General features: G+C 35.1%; 1 protein-coding gene across 1 annotated transcript in view; it reads left to right on the forward strand.

Annotated features, from left to right (window-relative positions):
- Window positions 1-11,847, forward strand: part of AFAP1 (actin filament associated protein 1) — a 52,064-nt gene that overhangs the window by 25,428 nt on the left and 14,789 nt on the right. The window contains exons 8-10 of the mRNA XM_029283446.1: window positions 2,849-2,933; window positions 9,342-9,491; window positions 10,503-10,714. Of these exons, the coding sequence (XP_029139279.1) occupies window positions 2,849-2,933; window positions 9,342-9,491; window positions 10,503-10,714 (447 nt within the window). The remainder of the gene's footprint in view (window positions 1-2,848; window positions 2,934-9,341; window positions 9,492-10,502; window positions 10,715-11,847) is intronic.

Below are 11,847 nucleotides of genomic sequence, written 5' to 3' on the forward strand. Positions count from 1 at the left end.
GGACCTGGTTATCTCCGAGACCGCCTTCTGCCTCAGATTACCTCTCATCGGCCGATACGCTCCCACAGAGAGGGTCTCCTCAGGGTGCCGTCAGCCAGACAGTGCCGGCTGGCGACCCCCAGGGGGAGGGCCTTCTCGGTTGGAGCCCCCACCCTATGGAACGAACTACCCCCAGAGATCCGGGTGATTCCGGATCTCCTCCTTCCGCCGCGCCCTCAAGACATGGCTATTTAAGCTAGCAGGACTGGCCTAAGGGTGATCTTAATTTGGTTTTAAAATAACTTTAAAAAAGAAAAGGCCAATAATTTAATATTCTATTTTAATTACATTTTAAATTTAGTATTTTGTATTTGTACCTGTTTTAGATGGCTGTAAGCCGCCCTGAGTCCGCTGGGAGAAGGGCGGGATAGAAATTTAATAAATAAATAAATAAATAAAATAAAGTATAACATATATAGTATAACATTTAAAGTATGCATATATAGTATAACATTTAAAGTAAAATGCTAAATTTCATTGTCACTATTAGAAATCAAGATTTATCAATGTTGCTAATTTCTGTGCCTATGTATAATTTCCCTATTCTATATTATAGAGATAGCAATAAATGCTTTTTCTTCAAAACAGGCTTAGTGTATTTGATCTCTTTACATTTTTGGTTGGCTTATACTGTATATATATATTAAAAAAACATGATACGTTTATTTGTGGATTAAATCTAAATAACAAATGTCCTTATGCTGTGTGTCAGAGCATAAAGTACAGGGTAGATTGATTGTGGTAGTATGGAATATGGAAAATACAGTACTGCTGAAAATTAAAATTATACACTATGATGTATTGCATTGGAAAAAAAGTTGCCCATGCCATTGCTGTTTCTTGCAAAATAAAAATGGGGATGAAGATGTCTAAGTTACAGACTTTGGAGAGTTATCTAGAACAGTAAGAATTGCAAGGACACCTGTGAGGCTTGTCTTGTCTCAGAGGTTTTCTTTTATTTATTTGTTTTTAAATGTTATTGAAATTCTGCTCTCTCTTAGGAATGTCTTAAATATTCACAGGCACTTACTGTCAGCTCTATAAGGTAGATCAGTTTAAGAAATACATAGAAATACAGGGCAGACCTAAAGCTACTTTTATCAGAACAGCTTTAGGTACAGAATTTTGCAACTCTGAACTTCCTTCCCCCTCCCCCCCCCTTTAACTTAAGGAGGGAGACTGCCTGAGGCATTTTTGCACTTGCTTGATCTAGGCTCACTTATCTGACCATTGCCATGGTAGCAGATGTTCCCTATGCCCTTGAAGGCTACCCTCTATTTCCACAGCACTTATATTTTAAAACCACAAGGGATGATGATGGTGCTGATGGTAATGATGATTTTTTAAAATTTCTAATCCACTCAATAACTAACATTTTCTGGGGGATTAAAAACAATAAAAGAAGAAAATACAAAATGTTTAAATTTAGCATGCTTACTTTTCTCTATTATTATTACTTTCTTTTTACTATATGCCTATTTACAGGAGTGCGTGTGGGGATGCTAAAAAAAATGATGGTAACCACAACTATGTAATCAAAAGATAGATTAGAATAATGCAAACCTATTACTCAACTATATACCATTCCCCTTATATAGGCTGGTTAATTTTTAAAAACATGTTTTCATATTACCATGACCAGAAGAAACATTTCTTTTAAAAAAAGAATTAAACAAAAATAAAAGACATTTTTTAAGCTGCTACTGTGATTGTTATTTCTGGCCTAATGTTTGCCAAAGGGATCTCTGCCTATTTGTGAATGCAAGTATTTTAAGAACAGGCAGCTCCATTAATCAAACATTATTTGAAATTGAGTACAGTGAAGGAAAGCTAACTTTTTTCTTGAATAAAGAAATAGATGATTAAACCATTTTAAAACAAAAAAGGATGTACTGGTAGTCCTTGACTTACAACCACAATTGAGCCCAAAATTTCTGTTCCTAAGCAAGGCAGCTGTGAGTTTTGTCCTATTTTACAACCTTTTTGACTCAGTTGTTAAATGAATCACTGCAGTTGTTAAGTGAATCATGTGGTTGTTAAGAGAATCAGGCTTCCCTTTCGACTTCACTTGTCAAAAGCTGGCTAGCACAGTACAACTGTCATAAATACATGCCAGCTACCAAGCGCCCAAATTTGGATCATGTGACCAACAGTCGTAAATTGAAAACCAGTCATAATTCATTTTTTTCCAGTGCCAATGAATGGTCACTAAACAAATGGTTATAAATAAAGGAATACCTGTGTGCATTTCTGTACTGAGTGGAATGAAATAGAGGCTAGTTGGAGAAACAGCTTTTTATTTACTTTGTAAATAAATTGCTGTTGTTACATATAGTATTATAAATGCATAAAATAAATCTGCCATTTTCCTTAGCATACTTTGGATATTACAGACAAATTGTACATATGCTGCATGTTCATGTACAAAATTATTTTTGCTCTTTTACACATGCTTAAAATTCAGTTTGGATTTAATAGAGGATCTCATTTAACAGATATTTCTTTAGTCAGTTAAATGGGGAGTTTACTTAATGTTACAGTAAAAAAGACCCCGAGCCTTTAAAGTTACAATGGTAGCAGAATGCCAAGAAGTGATTACAATCTTCACACATTATTCCCTGTGAACATTGTGTATATCAGCTTTATGTTGAGCATAAGATGAAACACTTGAATGGTAAAAAAACATAATTCCTGACAAAAATAATTCTTGGATATGTTGTGTTTGCCTCATGGTAGATGATGTTTTGTCATTTGATTCACGACAGATTATTTCCACTGTAACTACATTAATAATTCTTTTTCCATCCAGAAACTGTCCTTAGAAAGACCAAGTTCTGATGGAGAAGGTGTGGTAGAAAATGGCATAACCAATATTTGTAATGGGAAAGAACATGGTAAGATGCTGCTAATAGTGCTCAAGTCAAATCACAATATTCACAAGCATTGTATGCTGAGAAAATGTCAATAATACATTTTCATAGGCATAGACCTAGAAGGAAATGAAAGGTCAGTTCACTGAATGTAAAACCTCTTATTGTCAACAGGAATAGTAATGGTTGTATCAAGATAGTAGGCAGACCTAAGGATACTTTTAAAAAATGAAGACATTTTTTTAAAAAAAATATAATTTAAATTTAATTTTCTTAATTAACTTTTAATTTTCTAGACTTCACCAGAAATTTAGAAGGAAATGAAAACATGAAAAATCAACATTCAGTTGATCTGAAAAAAACTGGACCCTATACTTGCGGGAAAACATTATAGGAAGGGGAAAAAAGGAAAAACATCAAGCTGCTTAGCACTTCTTAGAACACTAATAGGTATAGTCTTGACCTTTTAATTGTGGTGAGAGTATGAATAATGAATAGAAGCTTAACTGTTTTTTAATGACATTAAAAAAAATTAGGGTGAAAAAATGGAAATTAGAAAGGATTACTTTAAAGTGTCAACTTCTTAAATAGTGTTACATGAAAGGAAATCACAAATATGAGAGGATAAGAAAATTTAGAAAAGAAAAGAAAAGAGAAAATGAAGCTAATTACAAAGTTAACCCAAAGATTTAAAGTACTTCATTAGCAGCTTTCTTTTAAAAACTCAAAATTCCTGACCAGTCTAAAAACCCACAATTCATATAGGAGAGAGAATTCCCCGCAAGTAATTAAAAGTGGGATTAGGATGCTCATGAGTACCCTTTGCCATAACAAATTTTTGATTTAATTAATGCTTTATTGGAGGATGATAGGGATTGGATACTATAGACTTCATGGTGTTACCATTATCCCTAATAGCAGCAGCCAACATTGCCAGCAAGACCAAGAGGCTCAGAGTTCAGTTCTGAGTAGCTTTTTGAGCCATAAAAGACCATAAGGCTGGGATCAATTTTCAGTTTCTGAGTATTTTGTTGAATAATAAAAAAAGTAATGCTTTGCAATTCAGGTAGACCCTGTTATGCAAAACAAAACATATTACAAGGATTGCCCAGGTGGTGCTCTGAACGGACACTCTATATTGAGAATATAATTGCTTTAAGTTTGGTCAATTTATAGATGTCTTATAAAATAGCCAGTTGGACAGCCAGCTTTGCCTCCAATTCATTGCTTTTGTTCCTAATATACTATTGAGCCTTTTGCTCTTTCATTTCTAAACCAAAATGGACTTTAAGAGAAGATGCGAAGTTGATGTAATTAAGACTATCAAGTACAAATGTGCAGAAAGTCAAATTGTTATAAACAACTGTTAATATTTGTTAGGTTAAATGTGTGTGCAAATTTTGCATTTACCTAACTTAATTTAGAAAATGTAGAAAAAAGGTGGGCTTCAATCACACAGTCACAACATCATCATGACATTTTTGAAAATACTCCGTCCTCTGAGATGGGCCATTAACAGAATTTCTAAGAAAGAAATTCATGAACTTTATCAACAGTATCTTCCATTACTGCTAGGCTCAATGATTGCCTAGCACCACAAGTAATACCAGAGGCTGGATTAAATTATTTTTTTAAAAACAAAATCTCACAATTCCCAGACCTCATGTTGTCTGGGGTATGGCTAGAAGATTTGAAAGGTATCTTCCTGAAGTTATCTAACTTTGCTTGGAAAATTATAATCTCAGACAGTTGGAACTCCGAGTACTGCTTTTCCCTGAGACACTTTGCCCAGAACATCCTTAAAACTAGTGAAATTGGCATGAAGCTGCAGTAAACTCTTAAGCAATTTATGTAGTATAAGCACAGGTTAGAAACTATACTTTTTGTCTGGACAGTGTTTTTTTTCACAGTTGGGAAAGACTGTATTGAGTAGAAGTATAGTTGCAATGAACGGCAACATAACCACTTCAGTTAATAACAGTTAACCCTGTGATTCTGCTTTTCTGAAGATCTATAGTAAGATGGTTTCATTAATTTCAAGTAGGTTGTCTATATCAGGGGTCTCCAACTCCTGGTCCATGGACCGGTACTGGGCCGTGACATCCCAGCAACCGGTCCGCACAGACAAGCAAAGCCCCATCCGCGGGATGCAGGCAGCACACAAAACCACGCCCCCTCTGGTCCGCAGAAAAACCTCTCCACATAACCAGTCCCTGGTGCCCAAAAGGTTGGGGACCTCTGAGCTATATCACATCTTTTCTAGCACATTTTGGGAGGGTGCCATTTTTAGAAGATAATAGATGTATAATAATTAGATTTGGGTTGCACATGATTTTTTCACATGATTTCCAATCTTTACCCACATTTATAAGTGCCCTGACAATGTTGTCTGCATAATAAGTTCTAATGCTGTTCCCTTTGCATGTTTTTAAAATCTGGCTTGGAGTTACTTTTATAAGTAACTTATTTACCTGAGTTTATACAATATGTTTATGCCCTTCTTTCAAAAAATCCTGGCATTTGACATATTTTTATTATTCCAATAAACATGGGCATGGGACATAAGCTTACATTGCCAATTATTGTATTCTTTTTCATTTTTTACATGAAATAATGTCAAATATAAGAAAGTAAGTTTTATTACAATCTTAGACCAGAATAGCAATAGTACTTAAACTTATATACCGCTTCATAGTGCTTTACAGCCCTCTCTAAGTGGTTTACAGAGTCAGCATATTGCCCCCAACAATCGTGGGTCCTCATTTTACCATTTCTCAGTATACAACCAGAGTTGCAAAGAATAAAAAAATTATAAAAAGTCATGATTTCAACTTCGCCCAATAAAATAGTCTATTTAAGTTCTAACTAAGATGCATTGATTCAATAAATACTCACTGCCAAAAAGCAGAATTTAACAGCTGTCTGTCTATATCACTTCAGGGAACTCTGTCTGCCAGTAAATAGTTTTTATAAAATTCCTCAGGATAACATCATTTTTTTTCAATACAGGCAGAATTAATCATGTTAGAACATCAGAATAATGCTTATATGGTTATAGAGTAGGCCCCTCTAACTCAACCTTCCTTCCATTACATTGGCATAATTTTGAGGGATCTGAATGTTACTACATCTACAGTGGACATAAAAAGTCTACATACTCCTGTTAAAATGCAGAGATTTTTGAGATGTAAAATAATCAGACCAAGATAAATCACTTCAAATGCTTTCCATCTTTAATATAATGTATAAGCTGTACAATTCAATTAAAAACAAACTGAAATATTTTAGGGGGAAAATAACAATAAAAATTTAACAATAAATTGTTTGCATAAGCATGTACACCCTTAAACTAAAACTTGTTGAAACACATTTTGATTTTATATAAGAGCATTCAGACTTTTTTTTTTGGAGGAAGCCTGCAGCATGGCACATCTTGGAAATTTTTGCCTGCTTTTCCTTGCAAAAATACTCCAAATCTGTCAGATTGCAAGGTCATCTTGCATAGTTCACTTCAGGTTACCCCACAGATTCAATTGGATTCTGGTTCAGGCTTTGCCTGTGCCATTCCAAAACTTTGATCTTCTTCTGGTGAAGCCATTCTTTTCTTGATTTGAAGGTATGCTTTAGGTTGTTGTCATGTTGAAAGGTGAAATTCCTCTTCATCTTCCGCATTTTAGCAGAGACTTGAAGGTTTTGTGCCAAAATCGACTGATATTTAGAACTGTTCATAATTCTCTACACTTGGACTAAAGCCCCATTTCCAGCTGAAGAAATGCAAACCCAAAGCATAATGCTGCCACCACCATACTTCATATTGGGTATGGTGTACTTTTGGTGACTCAGTGTTGTTTTTGTGCCAAACATATTTTTTGGAATTATGGTCAAAAAGTTCAACCTTGGTCTCATCAGACCAAAATAATTTTCTCACATGCTTTTTGTCAGACCCCATATAGGCTTTTGCAAAACTGTAGCTGGGCTTGGGTTTTTCTTTGTCAGAAAAGGCTTCCATCTTGTCACCCAACCTTACAGCCCAGACATATAAAGAATATGGGAAATTATTGTCACATATAGTACATGACCAGTACTTGCCAGAAATTCCTGAAGCTTCTTTAATGTTGCTACAGGCCTCTTGGCAGCCTCTTGAACCAGTTTTCCTCTTGTTTTTTCATTAACTTTGGAGAGACATCCAGTTCTTCGTAATGTCATTGCTGTGCCATATTTTCTCCACTTGTTGATGACCATCTTCACTGTATTCCACGGTATATCCAATACTTGGATAAAATTTTGGACCCTTCAGACTGATCTCTTCTAATAATGAGATCCCTTTGATGCTTTGTAAGTTCTTTGCAGGCCATGGCTTTTGCTATAAGTGGCAACTGAATAAATGTCAGAAAAATCCTACTAGAACAGCTGAACTTTATATGGTAGCTTTAATTGATGGCAGATATGTAGTGACTACTATTTAACATCAGTTTGAATGTGATTGCTTAATTTTGATCACAGCCACAACCCTACTTATAAGAGGGTATGCACACTTTTGCAATTATTTTTCCCCTCAAATGATTTTAATTGATTGTTCAGTTCCATTGTATTGTACAACTTATATGATATATTAAAGGTGAAATAATTTATCTTGGACTGTTTTTTTTATACACCTCAAAAACCTGGCATTTTAATAGGATATAAACTTTTTATATCCATTGTACCTCCTAAAATTGCCAAGAGGAGGGAACTGAAACAAACTATGGTAAATACCTAGCACAAAAAAGTGTCTCTGGGAAACAGTGAAATACTAGTAAATCCTTGCAGTTTATTCCCATTTTAATATTCTAGATCTTCAAAAGATTTCTTAATAATTCCTTCCTTTTTTAACACCTGAAAATAACAAAAGTGGAGGGCAACAAGTTTCTTGCAATGTTTTCCACCAAGTAGATAGATATCTATCAGATGTTATTAATGAAACCAACTCAATTGGAGTCAAGATAAGCCTCAAGTAAGCTAATAAAATTGCTTTACAGAGTCAGCTTCTTAAAAAAACAATCCTCTAGTCTCAAGGGTAATTCAAGGTACATCAAGGTGTCAAGTGTAAGGAACCTTAAAAAATCTGACTGCTTTTTTGCATGGACCAAAATTGGCAAAAAAATTATAGTTGTGCCATATATAGATGTTACATAACTATTTTTGCAACAAATAATGCTGTAATGTCTGGGATAAAGTTCCTGTACCAACTGATGAAATCTTAAATGGCTGCTGTATTCTTTTAGATTGAGGAAGAAGCAGAGTTATCATGGGCTATTTGCTTTCTAGGTATTGGAAAAACACTCAGATATTTAAAGTATTTTACATGTTTTGTGGTTTTCCTGCCTATGTAGCATCTGTGAAGCTTAGTGTTGTTGGAGAAGACAATCAATTTTGAATGTTAGTTATTTATAACCAGCTGTTTTTTTTCTTTTCAGGGTTGGGTGAGGGTCTTAAAAATCTTTCCTAAGAACAACTTGAGTTAGTGACAGAACAGAGGTATAATCTATGTAAAATAGATTAGCTAGTTGTTTACTTGCCAGGCTCTTGCCAATATGTAATTACCATATTTATATAAAAATAAAAAAGAATAGTGCCAGGAGATAGCCTTGATTCATTGTGTAAATAATCATAGAGATAGATAGATAGATAGATAGATAGATAGATAGATAGATAGATAGATAGATAGATAGATAGTCCTCCATCAAAGAACAAAAAGTCATGCAAATGATTAAAAGTCTATTATAAGAGCACATACATTCATATTTAATTTTTTAATTAAGAGTAGATATGGTAATACACAAAGATTGAAAGGCTCAATTAAATTAAGCACTTTAAGCAAATTGCAAACTAAGGAGATATACAGTAGGAAAATCAATACAGATCACTTTTAATTAAAACTGGAAATATTTGCTGCTTGAAGATATAAGTAAGTAGAGACCAAGTTCGTTCACAAAGAAGGATACTGGTATATTACATTAATTTTATGTCCTGCAATTCTTCAGCATCGTTGAAGAGCTATAGTGTAAAATAGAACTGTTCTATGTCTGCATTAAATGAAGAACAAGCATTGCACTGCCACAAGCCATTTGGCACTTTTACTGCTTGTTGCTGTTTAAAAAACAAGTGTTGGAATAATGTATTATTCTTATACCAGATTCTAAAAGTGACGTCCAAACTAAGAAGTCAAGTTTAAGTTAGATTTTTTTAAAAAGTGACATGCCACCTCAATGATTTGTCACGAATGAGACTATGAATCCCATTTGGGGTTCTGAATTGATTTTCAGTAAAGGCAACACAGCTGCTTCTGAGGTGAAATATTTTTTCGGGTGCCATAGTTTCAGCTATTTGATAAAAGTTTCTTTTAAAATCTTAGAAGGCTTAGCTGTCTGTGTGTATGTGTTTGGTTGATAGTAAAGAGGAAAAAGAGCTCAAAGGTGGACTCCAAAGGCACTGTACCTAAAGTAACAGGAAAGAAGATCACAAAGATAATTGGGCTGGGGAAAAAAAAGCCATCTACTGATGAACAGACCTCATCTGCTGAAGAAGATATACCAACATGTGGTAAGTGACTTCTTATGATCACTTATAGAAACAACTTTATTGGTGGAAAATGTTGATTTCATTTCTAAAAAAGATGCCACTCTTCAAAACCAGATTTTTCTTGTTCTCGGCCTCCATACAAATTACTTTGTTCTTCTAAAAGTTTTCATTATACAAATATGTTGTCAGACTGCTTTAAACACTGTAGTCCACTAAAGAATTCCATTCAATTTACCTGGTTTTCCATTTTTTAATCTGAACTATTTAAACTATGCCTGTGCCAATATGTCAGTGATAAACAAGTAGTCGTTTCCTAGCGACTCTCACTCCTCAGGTTAACATTGCCAATGTTTCCACTTTACTGATCTCACACTCCCTGTAACCTACCCCCACACACACAGACACACAGACACACACTCCAAATGATCTGAACAATTTTATGATTCAGGATTATGCAGTATCGTGTATCTGGGCAAACACCGTTTTAAGCATCTCTGGTTCTGATTTTCACCACCCCAGTTGGCAACTAACTCCCATGGCTTTCAGTTTTCTCCATTTTTTCTGTTATAGTTCCACCTATCTCCTAGATCTGGTCAGTCACCAGGACCAGAGGTTTTAGTCTTCCGAGCTTTCAGACTTGTGCTGGAGCTCATCCTTAGGGAATCCGTTATGATCATAAGTCGAGGACTACCTGGTAAATCCTTCCATAATAAGTTTCTTTTGCATTAGCAATACAGTAATTAATAGGATTTCTAATTTACTATTTTAAATAAAGAGAAGAAAATTCTGAAAATTAAATTTTTTCCACTATGTGGTAGAGAGATAATTCGTGTTCTTATCATTAAAATGTGTAAGACAACCGTTGCCATGTATCTTAACTCTTAACCAGGTGTTGACTGTTAGCTGAGAGAATTCCTATGCATAGACTTGAGCATTAAATCAGTTTAATTGACCCTTGTGTGGGCCTGGCCTGACAATAAATTGTGAATACACATTAGAAAACTTTAAGAAATTTGTTTTTATGTTTTGCAGGATATCTTAATGTGCTGTCCAATAACCGTTGGCGTGAGCGCTGGTGCAGAGTGAAAGATAATAAGCTGATACTCCACAAAGACAGGACAGATCTAAAGACTCATATTGTTTCTATTCCTCTCCGTGGCTGTGAAGTTATTCCAGGATTGGATTCCAAACATCCCCTGACATTCCGCTTGCTTCGAAATGCTCAGGAGGTTGCAGTATTAGAGGTATATTGTAAAGAAATAACATAAGCAGAATCTAAGAATCCTGCTTCTAAAATAAGAAATCTATTCTGTAATTAATACCTTGAATGCATAATATTTCCTTGTTCTTGCCCATGACGGGAGCCTTTAGCTAGATAGCTAATAATATATACCAGTATTAACTTGCTAATTACACTATTTTGAAAATTTTTAAAACTCTGTTTCTAGAAATTCTCAAACTCAAGACATTTAAGAAGGCAGTAAACAATGCTATTAAACTTAAATCAGTATCAGGCCACAAACCAGTTTCAATTAACATTCATTCTTAATTCATATTCTCTTTCTCTCTCTCTCCCTCCCTCCCTCCTCCCCCCCTCTCTCACATACACACACAGACACACACACACTGAAGTCCATAGAAAAGAGACATTTGAAATATGTGATAAAGGCATTACCAACTGGGAATAGAGTCCACGTCTGGAGGATGCAAGCGTGGAGCAGCCTCTACTGTTGCCAACATGAGCCTGCCCATGTCCTCAGGGCAGATTTGGAAGTGCCGTATATCTCAGGCAGGGGTGCAGAATTTATGTCTCCTTAAGGATCACTCTAGGCTTGGCATAATGCATCAAGGGCTATACTCCAAAAGTGTGTCTGGACAGAGTGCTTTTGGAAGAAGGAAAAAGTATTTTAGGCATCAAAACCTAAGGTAGTCATGTTATCTCTTAATGGCATGAGAGAGAGCCCAAATTTGGGCTCCAGAATGTGGCTGAGAACTGGGGGATATCTCTGGGCACTACAAAAAAAAAATCTGGAATTCATCAGAATCTGTATTCATCAGAATGCTAAAAGCAGTGTTGTGGTGTCATGCTACAAGTTCCATGTGAAACATTCAGAAGCTTTGTCACAATGCTGCTTTTGTCATTTTGCCTCCACCTCTGCCCCCACATAGGAACTGCTAAAAGCTGATCTTTGCTATCTTTGCATCCTAAGGAGTAGGGTTATTTGTTTTAACAAGATTTTTGACAGCCATCATGGAAATGTTTTAAAAATGAAATTCAAGAACTCCTTCACTGAATAAGTAAATGTATACTTGAACTAAAAATAGATATATATTAGTGAAAGTTTCAATGTTCACCTGTGATTTTCTTCTGTTTTAC

Source organism: Protobothrops mucrosquamatus, unplaced genomic scaffold (assembly GCF_001527695.2).
Source record: "Protobothrops mucrosquamatus isolate PMUCROS unplaced genomic scaffold, P.Mucros_1.0 scaffold94, whole genome shotgun sequence".
In the NCBI taxonomy this organism is placed as follows: Eukaryota; Metazoa; Chordata; class Lepidosauria; order Squamata; family Viperidae; genus Protobothrops; species Protobothrops mucrosquamatus.